Genomic DNA, 19,002 nt, shown 5'->3' on the forward strand with positions numbered 1-19,002 from the left:
CCTTGCCCCGTCACGGGGAACTTAATTTGCTTTTGTTAGTGAAAAATATAGTTGAAGAAGTTATGGATGGATTGTTATGGTTTCTTCGAAAATGCGGGAAAACTAGAGCTGTTTACATATTTTTCCTATTCCTTTGTAGACATGATATTGTCAGGATTTCTGGTGACACGTAGCCCCTATAACTATCCTCGGCAAGAGACACGTTTTAGCTCTCCCTACCGGATTTCAGTGGTAGTGCAGTTGTTCGTTTGCTGGACATTTTGATTCGTAGCAAAGCCTTTGTTGGATCCGTTGTCATGTGTGGTGGCCGCCATCTTGATTTTGTGACGTCGCAGGGTAGCCATACCATTTTATTGTGAGGGGTATTTTTTGGGGTCGCTAGCGTTCTCTCTATATTTAACAAATCGGCACACGACTATCACACATTCAACTCAAATAAAAAGACAAATTCAATACCAATTCATATTTATAAAAATACCCCGTAAAATAATCGCTAAACTAACATAGCAAACCTGAAGTATATGTAGCACAAATACATAATTCTAGTGTTATATATTTCATGCTCTGTAAGGCTCTTGCGACGTTATACCTCATTTCGGTGTCCCTGGCTCAAATCTTTACGTACGTGTTGACGTATACCAGTCCTTGAAAACAACTTCTGTCCAATGAGCGTGCCGTATTCCCATCACGTGCCCATGCCGTGCCCCCTGTGTCACCCCCGTAACAGGTGTTTGTATAGGGCGGACCATGAGTGTGTCAGGTACCACCTTTGCCTCCCAGGACTCGGGGGCAAAGACCATGAAAACCACACCCCCTTTTCACCCCAAAATCAGGTGAGTACACAGAAATCCAACATGGTGGCGGCCGCAACTCTGATTTAGTCCTCTGTTTCGTAGAGCCATCCAACTCGCTTAAAGGTACGTGGTACTAGCTAGGTTTATACGCTTGGTACGTTAGGCGTGGCAGGATATAATAAATCAATCGGCGTTTCTAATGATTTAACAAAGGTGCTTTCAGCTGGGTCGGGTTGCAGGTAAGTGTTGTGTTTCCGTGCCACAAAGCGATAACATAATGAGACGCGTGATAGTTTCATTGAAAGCGATGCGCTTAATCTGATCAGCCCATGACAGTCGGGCGCCATCGCAAACTGTTTGTGAACACTTGATCCAACTTGGTGTCATAGAATAACGGGTTTTCAAGAGCTCCATTGTTGTGTTTCTAAAGATTCTTTCGCAGTTGGGGGCAAACTTCATTTTTGTTGTTGGGTTAGAAGATCAGGAGATATCGTAACTAGGCAAAAACTTGCCACCCTTCAATTTTTGTTTGCACTGAAGAAAATTTACAATACTTAAAAATAGACTAACAAGTCTTGTGACACGTTCACGTTCCAAACTTGTTTTTTTTTTCTTAAAGGCTTTATCTTTAACTTCTCTTTAACTATCCGTGTCCTTATAATGTACAAGTGGCATATCTTATCATACATGTGAGATTTCATTTAAGAAAATTTAGACCTTTTGTTGATCTACACTCATTATTAGTGTTTCAAAAAGAAGGTGAGTTACACTGAGATACAACACCTGTTCCATACGATTATGGTCCATGGAAAACAAATTAAGTAATTAGGTCATATCTTGCATGGTAACATTTTACTTCACCACAAGGGAGCAAAGGGTTATGTTTTTGCTTGTCTGCTTGTCACTGCGTGTGTATCTGTCTGTATGCGCGATGTTTTCTTGTTGCAATTCCGAAAACTACATCCAAAAACATCCACAGTTCTGCTATGTTTTGTCTGTGATGGAATCACAACGCAGTATGGGTAAGGGGGTGAGGTCAGCCATCCCATTGTCTTGTTTGACCTAGTTCTATATAATGCAGTATGGTTAAGGGGGTGAAGTCTGCCATCGCATTGTCTTGTTTGAACTGTCTTTATATAACGTCCTCATAAACAAACCAAGTAGGTGGTCATTATGTGTCACTGTGTAATCTGTGTCGACGTCAATCAGGCTACTGAGGGCCACTTTTGACATGAGTCGCCATAGATACTATCTTTAAAACACATAGCGTTACAGAGTAAGTATGCTGGCGTAAACCAGCAACGCCAGTGCCTAAGACAGCACTATGTACGGTCAGCATATGTTCTTAAGAGATTTGCTAACATATATCCGATATAAAAGTTGATTAGTTAAGTACTCGAGCCTATAGTCATTCTCAACAAACCGGTTCTATTAGACCCGAAATGATGTTACCGAAGAATTGCTGCATGTCAATTTATTTGTTTTTACTTCATGGTGTAGTCTTCACTTTTTGAACTGCGCAACATCCTCGAGCTCGTGATATTTAGTAAAGTATTCGAGCCTATCGTCATTCTCAACAAACCGGTTCTATTTAACCATAATTTATGTTAATGAAGATTGACTGCATGTCAGTTTCTCTGATTTTACATCATGGCATAGTCTTCACTTTTTTCTTTCAAAATCACTCGCGTTTGAAGATTTGAAAGGACGCTTCTTTAGAAAACAGGGACAAATACATATCAACCATCGCTATGCTTACAGAACTGGACGGATGGTGTCCAATATAACAATAGAGTATATGGTACGCAATGTCAGTAAACATCCAATAACTTTAGGCTCGTTAGTACCGGTGAATCAGTCGTTACCTATTTACAAAGTACCAATGAGCTTTATCCAAATGAATCATTGAAGTTTAGTTAGTCATTGTATGATGTTCAAACATCGATAGTGTCCGCTTGTTTACCTCTCTGTCGGCCAGATTGGCATATAGACTTATGAGCTGGTCAAATTCATCGTACGGTCACCGTGGTACGGTAGATTTACGACATTGCGGTAAATTGAGACAGTCGTGGTCATTCTTGAGACAGTCGTGACTGTACATGTGTCGTACAGCTGACTTCTGACGGAAAATGATGCTTTTTTTGCATAGATTCCTAGCTGTGCTTGGCCGGTATCGCTAACAAAAACAAACAAAATCGCACGACGTATATGCCCCGTTTGAACCAGTCAACCAAACACACACACACACACACACACACACACACACACAAACGCACGCACGCACACACACGCACACGCACACGCACACACGCACACGCACACGCACACGCACACGCACACACACGCACACGCACACACACACACACACACACACACACACACACACACACACACACACACACACACACACACACACACACACACACACACACACACACTGGTGTATAAAAACCCTCTTTTCTCACGACCAGTAACTGTTGTGTATGATGTTGTCACCCAATAACTTGCCACCGAACATTCCGAACTTTGCGGTATCGTAGTGACCCAACACTTGGCTGGCAAACACTCCAACACAACAAAGAGTGCATTCATCAGCTTTAGAATGGTAGCTGGCCATTTACCTTGCAAAATCTACCCGGTCCTTTCAAGCGAGGCATTTCAAAACCTCGTTGATTAAAGTTTGTAGAGGTTTCACAGCTTTGCACCATAACAAGCTTCATACAGACGGTAGATTGGTGGGGAAAAATAACTTATCTAGTTAACGCAACAACTACACAGATAATAACTGTAGAAGTAGCATTCAAAGAAGGCAAAAGAATTTCACCTTAGCTTACCTCCTTAGTGTTGTCTTTGTCATATTTGTTTAAAACTTTCCATTGTTTATGAATAGATTAGTTTTTAAACACGAGTGAATTTTGAGTCACTTCAAAACCTGCCTTTCCATTTATGTTTCTTTGGTCATTTTAGTGCTAACGTTAGGTTAGTTAGCTGGTGGGTTGTTTATCTGTTTGGTTGGTCGGTAGGTACCAGGATGACAGGTACCTGTCGACCCCCAGATTACAACACCTTATAACAACAAATCAGCCCGGAGGAACATTCCGAACTGCTTGATTGACCCAACAAATGGTCCAGTGCGGAAATCAGCCGACTGCCACACTCGCTTGCTTGGTGAGTTTTTCATATCAGTCGTTCGTTTTTTCACGTTCCTTCAGGTAGATACGACGACAATGATACAGGCGTATACACGATAGTTGCATACGTAATAGGGATATACTCTGTTCGCATCCAAGCAGGTGGTAAAATACTCTCACTGTTATGCCGACACGACCTAATGACATACTTGTCGTTTGATGTGGCCATTAGAAAAAATAGAAGGACTGTCAACCATGGCTTGAAGAACTTAGAAATAATAACCTGTATTTGCAGGCTAGTGCAGGTGAAACTGCTGCTGTGCATGTATGTCTGATGTCCACATGTACGTGTAACTATAGTGGATCATGATAAAACCATTCCTCCACACTCGAGTGACGTTCAGCAATTAGTGGACAAAAATTGTCTTGAATTCTTCACAGAAGCAGCCTGCAACATATCAAATTACAAATACTAGTACTAGAAGAACATCTTATTTTTCTGGTGAAAAAATAGGGGAAGAAAATTAATTGTGCAAGTAAAATTTGTCTAGTGCACCTGTGCTAGGCTAGTGTTACCTGCGTCGGTGCACGGGTATGTAGAAAAAAAGTATTTCGATCCCGCCAATGTTTGCCACAAATTGTCCCGATGTTCAGCTCGATTGCAACAGGCCAAAGGTCAACCAAGATGACAGTGATTTACGGTGTAAACACTTAGTTGCACCGTAACGTTTGGGTGCGGTGTAAGATCGATTTCAAGAAAGATGGGGGAGGGGGGCGTATTTCTTTCAGGTCACTTCATTTACCGGTGAAACTAATCTTCATGCAGATCTAATGGTTGGGAAGACCGTATCCAACTGGCTTAAGAAGTTTTAGGTTGCTTCTGCCAGTTGGATACGGTCTTCGCGACCATTAAATCTACTTGGAGATTACGGTAAAACTACCAGTCCACGAAATTCGTGGAGCTATGTCAAGCATAACATCCAGCCTAAGCCTTGTTTACATCCCTTGTGCTTTACTAAATATTTGGTTTAAAAAGATACCTACCGGTATAGGAAGACAACGTCTAGGTGTGACGTTAAATCCCTGAATTAAACTGATACTGTGTTTACGTTGATGAAGGTTAGACATCCAGGTAGTAAGATACGCCAAGAATAGTTACTCAAGCAACTGGATACATTTTTGAAAGTTTCAAAATTTTATCCAGTTGCTTGAGTAAGTATTCTTGGCGTATGATACTGTGTTTATCTATTACTGTTAGTAGTAAAGACGGATTAATGGTATGGTTAATCCAGTGAGCTGATCCTTCTTATCTAGCATTCAACACTGTGATTATTTGAAACAGGATATCTCAACTCAAACAAAAGACAAGAACGCCATTTTGGACAGGAAGCAAATTATCTAGTACGAGATCTTTGCTTTCAAAGAAGTTGTAGCATACCATTCTACCATTCTTTGTTTTGTTAGTAACTTCTGGGTCAGATTATTGACCCCTTAACTTAGGTAAACAAGGGGAAAGTAAATGGGCTAATGAACTTATCAAATCCGTTTTTATGTAGTCTTTTATTCTATTTTATTTCCAATACTTAGGTATTCACGTATCAAATTTTCAACGACCACTGTCGCCTTATTCAAATGACCAATCACCTCCGAACGTAAACTCGCGAGAGTTACAGACACATGAAAGATTCTTATTGTATTGATCAGCTTTACATAGCTTTGTCAATATTTTGTGATAAAGAAGAACTTTATTGTGCGACTATTGTAGCAGGTACAAAGTATGGCAACAACAGTAAACATAGAAGAAGACATATGTATGGAACAAAACTATTCACTACCACAAAATGACTATCTTAGGTTTTACATGATTCAAGTTTGGCTAATTTTGAGTTTCATTATTTTTTCTAATAACAAAACAATATTTTAGATGTTTTCCTATTTTTACCGACTGTATAAGCTGTTGCATCTAACTAAAGATATAGTCAAATCTATCTGTGGCATTGAGTGTCTTAAAATCTGAAGTACTTGAATTGAGAAAGGTGAATAACTCATCGCGTAGGGCATCATATTTAGTGCATTCCATAATGAAGTGAAAGTCTTGTTTCAGCCCGTCGATATTTTGTGATATACGATGGATCTTCATGATTTTTGGTAGGTGAGTAGCGGTTGTGAGAACGGAGGTCAAGTTAAAAAATGGTACCCCTAGCATTTGCCGTCGGTACTGCAGCGGGTTTTGTGTGTAAGTGTATTTGTATGTGGACAACATAACTCGTTTTGTCAATATTTTGTGATATACTTGTTTCAGCCCGTCCGTAGAATCTGAGACCATGGCCCCAGACCCGGTAGCGGCGGATGTGGCGGTGACTAAGAGTAGTGCTCACACCGCGGCTGCTGACTTGGGACTCACGGAACCGGATAAGGGACAAGCATGCGGCTGGAGCCGGTTCAGACCGGCGTGTCTGCAGGTGTGTGTACAGGATCTAGGAAGGTAGTGTGGGTATGGGGTTGAGGTCTGTCGTCTCTGATTACCTTGTTCTCAATGTTCTCGTATCAATTGAAAGCTATTTATCAGTTTAAGTCTTATTCTTATTCTACCCCCTTTCTCCAGTGCTGCAACAATGCCAACGGGGTCCTGTTCTTCCTCTGCATGTTCTCCTTCACACAAGGCGTCATCGTCAACGGGCTCGTCAATGTGAGCATCACGTCCATAGAGACCAGGTTCGAACTGCCCAGCTCCAACACCGGGATCGTCTCCGCGAGCTACGACATCGCCTTCGTGGTGCTGGCACTCTTTGTCACGTTCCACGCCGGGCAGGGCAACAGTAAACCCAAGTGGCTGGCGTTCGGGAGCTTCTCGCTAGGCCTGGGCGCCCTGATCTACTCCCTACCGCACTTTACGACTGGTCCGTACGTCTACGGCACGGGCCAGACGGAGACTTGCGACGTCGGCGGGAACTCCACCAGTCAAGACTGCAGCAGCGGCGACACAGCAGGCAGCGGTCTTAGGAACTACCTCTACGTATTTATTCTAGGTAAAATCACCATTCTATCCGCGCCTTTTTCTAGATAACGTAAATATATAACGTTATCTCGTTGATAAATTGGTTGGCAGGGCAGTAGATCAAGGTTATATCTGGATCAGAAAATCAACACAAGTATTTAACTATGATATTAAATACGAGGGGGGTATAGACTCAGTCGCATTTGGGACTGAAGTCACTGAACCCTTGCTAAAGCGCCTTCATGCGGCAGCAAATGCAAATGTAGTACAGTCCATTTAGGCCCCGAGTAATTAAAAGTGCATGTAAGTGAGGGGTGTTCGGAACGTTGACCAGGGAAAACTTCTTTTAGGTTGTATTGATTATAAGAACCTTATTTTCTAATGAAAGTATTGTTCTATAATTTGTAAGAGTCGTCCTTACTTGTTTGCTAAAACGAAGTTTCCTTGATTTTTCAGGCCAGTTGCTCCACGGCGTGGGCGGCACGCCTCTCTACACCCTGGGCACAACTTTCCTGGACGAAAACGTGGAGAGATCGAACTCGGGGGTTTATATTGGTGAGTAATATCTAATCTCCAAGCAGATCTCAACGGTGCCAAAATCGTACAAGCTAGCCAGAGAAGCTCCAGTCAGCCTGAGAAGTTGTCAGGCACCGTCGGGTTGCAAAAAAACTCCTTCTGCCAGTTGGATACGGTCTTTGCAACCGTTGGGTCTGCTTGGAGACTAAGCAATACCGTCTGTCAATTCATGATGTTCAACACATTGTTTTGAAGCAAGCTGCACTTTTCCTCTTTCTTCTTGCATCTTTATTCGGTTGATTGATTGATTGATTGATTGATTGATTGATTGGTTGGTTGGTTGGTTGGTTGGTTGGTTGGTTGGTTGGTTGGTTGGCTGGTTGGTTGATTGATTGATTGAAAAAAAATCTTTCCTTAGCCTTCAGCACAATGACGTATCCGTTTAGCACACAATTCCCTATTGGTTACAGAGTTAAGCAGCAGGGAGAAGGTTGATATTTGGATCATTGCTTTTATATAGTCAGTCAGGATCATTGCTTAATGTACGCCAAAAATAGTTACTCATTGACAAGCAACTGGATAAAATTTTGAAACAGTCAGACGTTTCGGACAGCATCCGCTGTCTTTCGTCAGTCTAAAACGTCTGACTGTTTCAAAATTTTATCCAGTTGCTTGAGTAACTATTTGTGTCGTATCTTACTACCTGGATGTCTAACCTTCATCAACGTATACTTAATGTAGTCTTTTTTTTTTTCAGGACTATTTTTCGCAGCCTCTGCTCTAGGCCCAGCTGCAGGGTATCTGATAGGAGGACAGTTTCTCAACATCTACACTGACATCGACATCGGGAGGAACGGGTAAAACATTATTTTTATTCTACCGAAATTTCTTTTTAAAGACTAAAATCATGAATTATTTTGTATAATTTTGATGAACCGTTATTACTTGTTCATGGTTGTGGGGGTGGTAGGGAGAGTGCACTTGCCACTAACACATATGAACTTTTGTTCTAAAACCCTTTATTTCCTTTTTTAATGGTAAAGGTAGATTATTCAAAATTAGTTGACCCCGAAGGGTACCATGCGGTAATAGTTGACCCCGAAGAGTACACCAAACGATACTGCGCACCACTCTACCTGTCTTCGATGGTTACTTTTCAGCGTAAAGTCTCAGCCAGGTGATAGGTACACGAATATTCTTCGAACAGTGACTTGATAAAAGGTAGTGAAATACTAACCTCCAAATTTGACGTCTAGTCTGTACGTCTTGTTCACGGAGTGACCTAGTCTCGCGAGAACACATCTAGCCAGGTGAGTACTAGATGACAACATCGGCTGTGTTATCGCCTCTGTGCAACTCTTCATTTTCATCCCCAATCAGGAGTGAGCTGACCGAGGCGGATCCGCGGTGGGTGGGGGCCTGGTGGATCGGGTTCCTCATGTGCACCCTCCTGGCGTGGTCAATAACCATCCCCCTCCTCGGATATCCCAAAGAACTGCCAGGTAAAATAAAGCAGGCTCCGCCCCTGGGGCGTCACCAAAAAGTGCATTGTTTACTATATACTAATAACATCATACACAGCCTGTTTCATGGACGTTTAATTTTGTAGGTATTAGTCTACATGTATAATAGTTTTCAGATAATTATATAATATTAGATATGTCATAATGTGTTGAATAACATGGGAACCAAATAACAAATCTTGACTAAATAACTGTTATAAAAATGTAATCATTAGCATTGATAAAAAGAAATGCTGGAGGTAGAATTCCACGCCTTATGCTTGGGTCACATTTCCGAACCGGGGCCCGGCCGGGCAGTCTTGGGAAACGAAAAGTATGATATCAAAGAAAACAAAAAACACAAAACGTACCAAAAAGTATAGCATAGCTTGTGCACATTTATTGATGCACACTTTGATTTTTCATTTCCGCAAACAGCCCGACCGGGCCCCGATTGGGAAATATGACCCTAGCATTAACAGGCATTGTGGTCCTCCATGTACCGTTGTAGGTGCGGCAGAAATCAAGGCTAACAAAGAGTCGGAGGCACACGCTAAAGGAGGGGTGGACGTGGCCTCTCAACCGGACTTTGGTACGTATTTTATTATAATTGCTCTTCAATAAGATATACAGTTATTGTTTATCACACTTGTAATGGTGATATTGTTCGGATGAAGGCTCTGTCGTAACGTTGGTCAAAACGGTTACTTGTTGTTCTTGTCATGATGACCCTTGGACTGATAGAAAAAGACAAACATTTTGAGATTCAACCGCGCTTTGTTTGGGACCGGGGACAATATCGACTTCCAACGACCTTTGACCTATTGCTCCCATTTCCGTACGGCCACGCACTCCGGCCCTCAGTTATTTGGCGAAGAGCCATCTTCCTGTGTTGAAACGCAATTGTTTTTTCCTATAAGGCCACAGCAAGTAATTTTTATGGATGACATCAGCACGCTCATTAATTTTCGCCTAATTTCGAAATAAAAAACAAGAAATTTCATTGCCCTCCGACGGTGGTCAACATGCCAAAAATGGGCAAATATGTCGTAAACGTTGACAGTCTAAGGTGTTTCATTGCATATGAATACCCAGTGTAGTTCCTGCCCATGATGGTATGATAAGCTGTTTTCTGCGTTTGTTCTAGTTAATTGAGCTGTATACACATCTTGTTTTTTTTGGCCCGCCTTGTTTTTTTCGCCCTATAATTTTGGAGTCTGCGGAGGATGTCATCCATAAAATTTACTTGCTGTGGCCTAATATCTGTTATCATATCTACCGTCAGGGAAGAGTTGGAGAGACTTCCCCATGGCCATAAAGATCCTCCTGTGCAACCCGACCTTCATGTTCGTGAGTCTTGCCGGTGCGTTTGAGGGGTTCCTGACCAGCGGACTGGCGACGTTCGGACCCAAGTTTGTGGAGATGCAGTTCAGCCAGACCTCGGGGTGGGCCGCCATGCTTTGCGGTAAGATCAAAAGTGATATTTCTTGATCCAAAAGCTGAACTTTTTTTAGTCCCCAGAAATCTCATGATCATGGACTTGACAGGTAGCGTGCGTAGTCCAGTGCTTAGCGATCTTGCCTCTGGAACTAGAAGTCCCGGGTTCGATCCCGGCTGTGTTGCTCACCCGACATGCGCGCTACTGGAAAGGGTCGCAGTCCTTAGGACTGTGGTCCACTGTTCTTTGTGTTTGTCGAAAGGAGCTAGAGGAATTTCCCCGGTACAATGAACCTGTAAATACTGTACATAGCGTCTGCCTTATCTGTCATGACCAGTGGAAGACTGTTCATTGAGTTCATTTGAGCTAAACTAGTTCGAGATCACGTCCCTTTTTCCTTTTTCCGACAGGATTTGTGGTTGTTCCCGGGGCCGCTGGAGGGAACATTCTGGGCGGAGTCATCATGAAGTTCTTCAAGTTGAAGTGCAGAGGAATGCTGCGGCTGTGCATCATCCTGGGAGGCGTCTGCTTGGCTCTGTACCTGGTGTTCCTCGTGCAATGTCCAAACATCCCGTTTGCCGGAGTCACGCAGCGGTACACCAACGGGTAAGGCAAATGCATATACATAGCTGTCTTAAATTTGACACCGTTTTCTTAGTTTTGATTCTACAACCCTTTATTCAACTCAGCTTGAAAACTTTGTAAAAGAATCCATCTTTTTTTAGCCTGGAAACCATACCATCGGGGGCTCCCCGATATCTCTACGGCGCTGGGAGTGATGCCCACCCGTCCAGACAGCTTAGCCCGCTCGGGGTGTGGGTTTACGGCCTTGGATTGAATTACTTAGGGCGGCGGAGAAACTGTCTATGGCAGTTTAAGTAGGAAAGGCTGCGAAATTCTATATGGCAGCTAAGTGAAAGGCTGACAGAAACGACTCAATCATAAGCAGACTGGGCCTGGTAAAACACCCCTAAGCCGACTCCTAGAGACTGGGACCAGGCTATCTATCTTCCAACAAGTGAGTAGTGTGCAGTGAGTAATGGGTTGGAAGTCGGTGTCTTCCCCCGTCCTAGTTCGATACATTCTTCTTGCCCATCACCCCAGCTCAATGGATCCGGTCGTGTCTGGTCTCAACCTTAGCAGCCAGTGCAATACCGACTGCTACTGCCAGGAGGAGTTCTACACACCTACCTGCGGGGCGGATGGCATGCAGTACTTTTCTCCCTGCCACGCCGGCTGCACTGTCCTGACAGAAACGGACGGGACGAAGGTATGTCTTTTTTGGCAATGCTTCAGGGACGTGTGTGTGTGCGGTATGTGTGTCCCTCTCTGTATGTGTGTGCGTCCGATGTTTAGATGCACATGTAGAATTTGTAGGACAGGAAATAACGTTCTCTTTCTTCTTTCGTTTGAGGCAGCCGCCTTCATCGTGGTGAAGATTTTGCTACCTTTCTACTACTGGAAGTCTACTGCGCTTGGGAGTGAAGATGTGAAATGTAACAAACCAGGGGTTGGGAATGGGAAGGGTGGATTTAGATCTGTTGTTTAAAACTGTCAAGAGTAAACTCTCTCTCTCTCTCTCTCTCTCTCTCTCTGTGTGCAGTGTTTGTATGTTTGTGTGTGTGTCTCTCTCTGTATGCGCGTGTATCCGATGTTTAGATGCACATTTGTAGTGTGTGTGTGCGCGCGCGCCCCCTCTCCCTCTGTGTGCTCGTGCTTTTCTGTGATGTACAATAAACGCAATGCATACATCCTCAGAGACTATCCTTTGTGGAACCGGAAGGATCGCAAAGCCTTGTATAGTAAACACCAGGTTTTAACTTAGACGGGGGTATAGAAATATTTGAAACTGGCCGCATCCTTGCTAAAGCGCCAACATGCGGCAATAACTATAAATGTAGTACAGCCCATTTAGGCCCCCAAGTAAAGGTACACGTGGCTAAGAAATTATCGGAACGTCGGCGAAGAAATTTGTGATTTTCTATTGTAAGTATTGTTCTATTTGTAAGGAGTGCCCTGCTTTGATGGTAAAACGAAGCGTCCTTGATATATTGAAGATGAACAACACTTTATCCTAGATTGTCCACGATATCATGATATCTCAAAGCTGTTCAACCCTAAAGGGTCGAAGTCTGCCCTCTCTGATTGCTTGTTTCCTACTGTTTCCAGCGTTACGACAACTGCACGTGCATTTGGTACGACTCCGTGGCCAGCCTGGCGGAGACCCTGGAGGGGAAGTGCGACTCGACCTGCGGCACGATGCCGCTGTTCCTGGCCGTCTTCTTCGTCATCATGCTGCTGACGTTCGCCAACAACCCGCTGGCCACGGGGGCCACCCTCAGGTACGGGGATCTTAGCCGTGTCTGCGTTGTCATTGTTGTCGTTTAAGGCCCTGCCACACTTATGTGTATATTCAAGTGCGTAGAGTTGCGCATGAACATTTTTTGGTTTACGTAAAGTTTGCAGTGAAGAAGTTGTTTTCTACTTTGCCCATCGTTAAGCAGCCTAGTTATCGAACCAAAGAAATGACTTCTTCGGCTGCAAACTTAACCTAAAACAAAAGATTGCTAATACGCAACTCATGCGGGCTTGTATATACGCACAAGTGTGACAGGGGCTTTAGCCGTGTTTGCGTTGTCATTGTTGTCGTTTATACCCCTATTCCACTCGGGCGGCGACCTCGCGGCGACCTCTCTGCGATCTTAGACTTAACCAGAGCGCTCAATCAATTTCGTATAGATAAAGAACGAACGTTTTGACCCTTGTGTATTTTGTTGTGTTTTAAGTCATATAGTTTTGAATTTTGCATGACATTCTAATTATGAAATCAAGGATTATACAAATCCAGCTTGGGTCGCAGCGAGGGTGCAGTGAGCTCGAGAGCACCGCCCAAGTTGAATGGGGGTGTAATCCAATAGGGTGTTGGAAAGTTAATCTTGTGGAAAGCTAATCTACAGTTTATCATGTTATTTTGATATCACCAATAGTAAACCCATGCAATATGGTTATTGAACAAATGTTTGAAAATGAATCCGTGTATAGCAAGAGTCCTTCCTACTATGAAAAGTTATAATCATGCGTAAGTTTCAAAGCTCTGGTTCCGTGGTTAGGGGCTCTTTGCGGTCTCTCGTGACATGTCTGGCCTTTAAGATTCTCATCAAATGACATAATTACAATGAGAAAAATGCACGCTTTTGTAGCCATTACTAGTAATCCAAATGAAGACATCGTCATGAATTATACAGAGTGAAATAATGAAAACAACTCTCTGCCTGTCTTGTTTGATTTTACCATTCCCTCCATTCGCGCTAAAAGTGTTCTATTGCGTTACTTAATCAAGAATGCTCTCCAGTTTCACCCAATGCTAAGGGTAGACATCACAGTGACTGTTACATTAAAACAAGCGAAAGATCTCCAGATTGGGCCAAAATCTGCACAGAAAAGAAGGATTTTTATAGCCTCCATAGCAGGCTCTCTGGGGCCTTTTGGGGGGGGGGCTTATAATACACTTTTCGCTGATGACTATTTTGTACTGGGTCGTTTTTGAAGCACAACCCAGCACAAAAAGAAGTCATCAGCAAAAGTGCATTAAAAGCCCCCCCAAAAGGCCCCAGAGAGCCTGCTATGGAGGCTAGATTTTTAAGGGTTTTAAGTAGGAACTATAAACATTTGAGCCAGCCACTGCGCAACTCCACTGTGACGTCTGTCCCTAACGCTAATTCTTCTGCGCAAACCTCTACATCAGCTGCCGCATTTAATGTTTCTGCTTGCCTGCTTGCTGCTTGCCGCTTGTTCCAGACTTTTTTTGATCGACTGTGTGATCCTGCCTTCATGATTTCTCAATCAGCGATGATCGATAATCAGCAATAATCGAACAATTGTCCCAATCCAACAGTCGGTAAGTGATCGTTTACATTCGTAGAAGGTTGGGAGAAGGTTGCAAGAATTTACTATGATATTTATAATGGAATCTGCATGCCGCAGGGCCCGGTCAATGAACTAGTGTGTAGAGTGTTCGCCTTGCGTTGAGTTGATCGTGAGTTAGATCCCCGGCCGGGTCATACCAAAGACTTTAAAAATGGTACATACTGCTTTCTCTGCTTAGCACTCAGCATTTGGGAAAGAGTAGCAGCTAAACGCACACCGCTACCATTACTAGACTAGCCCCCTGCTGTAGTGAATACACGAAGTTGTGTGGTCCACGGGCTACTGAAACGGAGATGGGCGCCGAACTATGCACCATCTGGTGGAGGAAAGACTTTAACTTTCTGACTAGGGCCTAGGCCGGGCCACATTCATCGTACAATAGGTTTACGACAGCAATACGACATTAATGGGACAATCGTGGATATGTTGTGCAAATTTTCATCGTTGAAAAACTTGTAGCTCATCGACAGTCTTTGCACGGCCATGTCTCAAACAAGCAGATCTACACGGTGCCAAAAATCCTTTTTGCTAGCCAGCGAACCTCCAGTCAGCCAGAGAAGCTCCAGTCCTACGCTAGCATATACGATTTTTGGCACAGTGTAGATCTGCTTGGAGATTAAAACCACGCATAAAAACTGGTGCTGGTGCTACAGTCATGGTAATAAGCATACCTATGCTACAATGATACTCAAAAATCTTCTGATCTTCTTCTTACCGCTTTATCTTTGTACCATACGTACTGCAGGACCGTTCCCGACAGCCAGAGGTCGTTCGCCCTCGGTGTGCAGTGGATCTTCGTCAGGTTGATCGGTGAGTGCTTCTGATATATATTTACAGGTTTGCGTAGCAAAACCTTTGCTGGATCCGTTGGCATGTGTGGTGGCCACCATTTTGATTTTGTGACGTCGCAGGGTAGCCATACCACATCATTGGGAGGAGTGATCTTTGGGGTCGCTAGCGTTCTCTCTATTTTTAACAAGTCGGCACACAACTATCACACATTCAACGCAAATAAAAAGAAAAATGCAATACCAATTCAATTCATATTTATAAAAAGTCCCCGTAATCGCTAAACTAACATAGCAAACCTGAAGTATATCTAGCACAAATACTTAACTCTAATTCCACTTGTTTCTCTGTAAACTACAGGGACCATTCCTGGACCGATCCTCTTCGGAAGGTTCATAGACGACACCTGCCTTGTGTGGCAGGAGAAGTGCGATGGGCGCGGGTCGTGCTGGTTCTACGACAACGCATTGATGGCTCGCTCTCTCCTGTACCTCACGGTCGCCGGGAAGGCACTGGCTTTCATATTATACATATGTGCCTCCCTGTCATACAAGCCCCCGCCGGAAGGGGGCATGGTTAAATCTACGACTCAGGCATCATTGCAACGTCTAGACGAGCTAGCTACGGTAACCGTTCCAGATTCGAACGGAATTAGCAACAAGGCCATGGAGAGCACTGAACTTTAGACTGTTAACGTTTCTTCTGGTATCAAGGCCCTGTCACACTTGTGCGTATATTCAAGTCTGCATGAGTTTCGCATTAACATGTGTTTGATCTAGATTAGGTTTGCAGCCCAAGAAGTAATTTCGATAGTTCGATAACTACGTTGCACAGCGGTGGGTCAACTCAGAAAACAACTTCTTCCCCGCAAACTTTACTTAAACCTAAAAAATGTTGATGCGCAACTCGTGCGCACTTTAATATGCGCACACGTGTGACAGGGCCCTAAAACAGTGTAGAAATCCTTGAATTGCGCACAATTACAAGAGGGTTGAAATGATAATCCAAAAGGCGTTTATGATTGAAAGAAGTATAAAAATGGTCGCCACTTTGGATTGAACTGCCAGTACATCCGATATATTTGCATATAGAAAATATGAAACGTATTTGAAAGCTAAAATCTGCTAGAAAGCCTGTATAGCTTTATCATTCACTGGTTATCTAGTGTATAAAATGTAATGTTTACTAAGTAAGAAAAGGAAAAGTACTTACTGTATATATTACGATGTATGAAGCTGTACATTTTTCTTTACAAACATATATTATAACCCTACCACAATCAACATGAGTATATACAGTGTACAGAGAGTATCATTCAAATCATATTGGCCAATGGTAGACCACCTTGTTTATACCAATCAAGTTGTCACAATAAATATCTTTTTCATAATTGCGAATACTGTTAGTTGCAATAATTTGTTCAAATGTTTGGTTAACTTCTCAAATAAATGTTGTAGATTGCTTTCAATAAAATATAATAGTGTACGTGTCATCAAACTAGAAGGATAAGAAATGTAGAAATATGGTTCATGTCAATTTGTATCTCATCTGTAATCTACATGTATATGTTATCATAGGAAAATCTTGTTCTAAGTAAAAAAATGGCTGAAAAATTAAAATTTATGTTCTTACATCATATCTTAGTCGTAACTTGTTTTTTGACATCGTGTATGCAAAGTAGATACTATGAGAATCGTTTAGTCAATTGAAATAAAGATTTAGATATATTCTCCATGTCTTTTGTGTCGTTTTGACTCTTCCCACAGGTAAAGACGTACGGCCGGGTACAGGCAAATAATGGACCGAGAAGATCAAGAAAAAAAAACAGAGGACCATGATTTTCTCGCTCGTCTGCATTTACCTGAAGCATAAAACAATTCCCCTCATCAAAACGGCTTGTGCATTTTATCCTCTTGCAACCCTCCTTACATCGAATCTATTACAGGTTTGCGTAGTGAAACCTTTGTTGGATCCGTTGGCATGTGGGGTGGCCGCCATCTTGAATTGTTACGTCACAGGGTCGTCATACCATTTTTTGGGAGGGGTGTTTTTTTGGTCGCTAGCGTTCTCTCTATTTCTAACAAATCGGCACACAACTATCACACATTTAACCCAAATAAAAAGAAAAAAAAATCAATACCAATTCATATCCATAAAAAGACCCCGTAATCGCTAAACTAACATAGCAAACCTGAAGTATATGTAGCACAAATACTTAACTCTAGTTTCATAGTCGTTTCTTGTATTGTATTTCAGGGTGGTTCCTGATAACCAGCGGTCGTTCGCTCTTGGGGTGCAAAACATCGTAGGAAGACTCGTAGGTAAGAACCTCCAGTGACTGCACGTAGACGTTATTGTGCAACATCAACAATTGTCATTGCACTATTCAGCACGGTATCAATGGTTTCAGTCAATGCCTGTTGATTTTATGTATGGAAACACACACACACACACACACATACATGCACGGGGAGAGAGAGGGACAGTGAAAGAAAGACAAAAACACACACATACACAGACATATAGACGCACAGAGAGAGAGAGATAGAAAGAGAGAGAGAGAGAGGGAGAGGGAGAGGGAGAGGGAGGAGAGAGAGAGAGAGAGAGAGAGAGAGAGAGAGAGAGAGAGAGAGAGAGAGAGTGAAAGAGAGACAGACACACGCACAAGGAAATGATGAACTACACTAGCATTTCGGTAACATAATTTGTTCCCTTTCTTTTATGAAACCCTTAGGAGTAATCCCTGGACCCATAATCACCGGAGCCATCCTGGACAGTGCCTGTCTGCTGTGGGGAGAGTCCTGCGGACAGACGGGCGCGTGCCTCGTGTACGATAACCAGCACATGGGGTACGGCTTCCTTGCCCTGATGTTATCTGCGAAGGCGTTGGCAACCATCTTGTTTGTGATAGCGTACGTGTCTTACAAGCCGCCACCTTCTGTAGGCATGGTGAAGACGATGACACAAACCACACTCACAAGGATGGACTCATCTGCAGAGATCGCTGTCATTAGCACATAAGCCGCTAGGGGACACATCAGCACCACGAAGGCGTTTGTATCCATCTTGTAAGTGACAGCGTACGTGTCCTACAAGCCGCCGCCTTCTGCGGGCATGGTGAAGACGATGACACAGACCACACTCACACGGATGGACTCAACTGCAGAGATCGCTGTCATTAGCACATAAGCCGCTAGGGGGCACATCAGCACCACGAAGACGTTGGTATTTATCTAGTGTGTGTTTGCGCACGTGTCATACAAGCCGCCGCCTTCTGCGGGCATGGTGAAGACGATGACACAGACCACACTCACACGGATGGACTCAACTGCAGAGATCGCTGTCATTAGCACATAAGCCGCTAGGGGGCACATCAGCACCACGAAGACGTTGGTATTTATCTAGTGTGTGTTTGCGCACGTGTCATACAAGCCGCCGCCTTCTGCGGGCATGGTGAAGACGATGACACAGACCACACTCACACGGATGGACTCAACTGCAGAGATCGCTGTCATTAGCACATAAGCCGCTAGGGGGCACATCAGCACCACGAAGACGTTGGTATTTATCTAGTGTGTGTTTGCGCACGTGTCATACAAGCCGCCGCCTTCTGCGGGCATGGTGAAGACGATGACACAGACCACACTCACACGGATGGACTCAACTGCAGAGATCGCTGTCATTAGCACATAAGCCGCTAGGGGGCACATCAGCACCACGAAGACGTTGGTATTTATCTAGTGTGTGTTTGCGCACGTGTCATACAAGCCGCCGCCTTCTGCGGGCATGGTGAAGACGATGACACAGACCACACTCACACGGATGGACTCATCTGCAGAGATCGCTGTCATAGCACATAAGCCGCTAGGGGGCACATCAATACCTGTACAACGTGCGCTTAACTATG

The 19,002-nt window shown here is 43.5% G+C and overlaps 1 protein-coding gene across 4 annotated transcripts; it reads left to right on the forward strand.

The window, feature by feature from the left end:
- Window positions 1-629: 629 nt before the first annotated feature.
- On the forward strand, window positions 630-18,848 carry LOC136425086 (solute carrier organic anion transporter family member 4C1-like). Of its 4 annotated transcripts, none has more exons than XM_066413860.1 (13): window positions 630-833; window positions 6,228-6,387; window positions 6,531-6,954; window positions 7,380-7,478; window positions 8,197-8,296; window positions 8,820-8,941; window positions 9,453-9,533; window positions 10,227-10,406; window positions 10,790-10,985; window positions 11,484-11,649; window positions 12,549-12,721; window positions 17,352-17,416; window positions 17,830-18,848. In XM_066413860.1, exons 1-13 carry the CDS (start codon window positions 748-750, stop codon window positions 18,114-18,116), a joined length of 2,139 nt encoding a protein of 712 aa, XP_066269957.1. In that variant the 5' UTR covers window positions 630-747; the 3' UTR covers window positions 18,117-18,848. The 4 variants fall into 4 exon arrangements, with proteins under 4 accessions (XP_066269957.1, XP_066269956.1, XP_066269958.1 ...); XM_066413859.1 differs by lacking the exons at window positions 17,352-17,416; window positions 17,830-18,848 and adding exons at window positions 15,052-15,116; window positions 15,456-16,444 and having other exon boundaries at window positions 631-833; XM_066413861.1 differs by lacking the exons at window positions 17,352-17,416; window positions 17,830-18,848 and adding exons at window positions 15,052-15,116; window positions 15,456-16,444 and having other exon boundaries at window positions 807-917.
- The last annotated feature ends 154 nt before the right edge of the window (window positions 18,849-19,002 follow it).

Source organism: Branchiostoma lanceolatum, chromosome 19, assembly GCF_035083965.1.
Source record: "Branchiostoma lanceolatum isolate klBraLanc5 chromosome 19, klBraLanc5.hap2, whole genome shotgun sequence".
Lineage (NCBI taxonomy): Eukaryota > Metazoa > Chordata > Leptocardii > Amphioxiformes > Branchiostomatidae > Branchiostoma > Branchiostoma lanceolatum.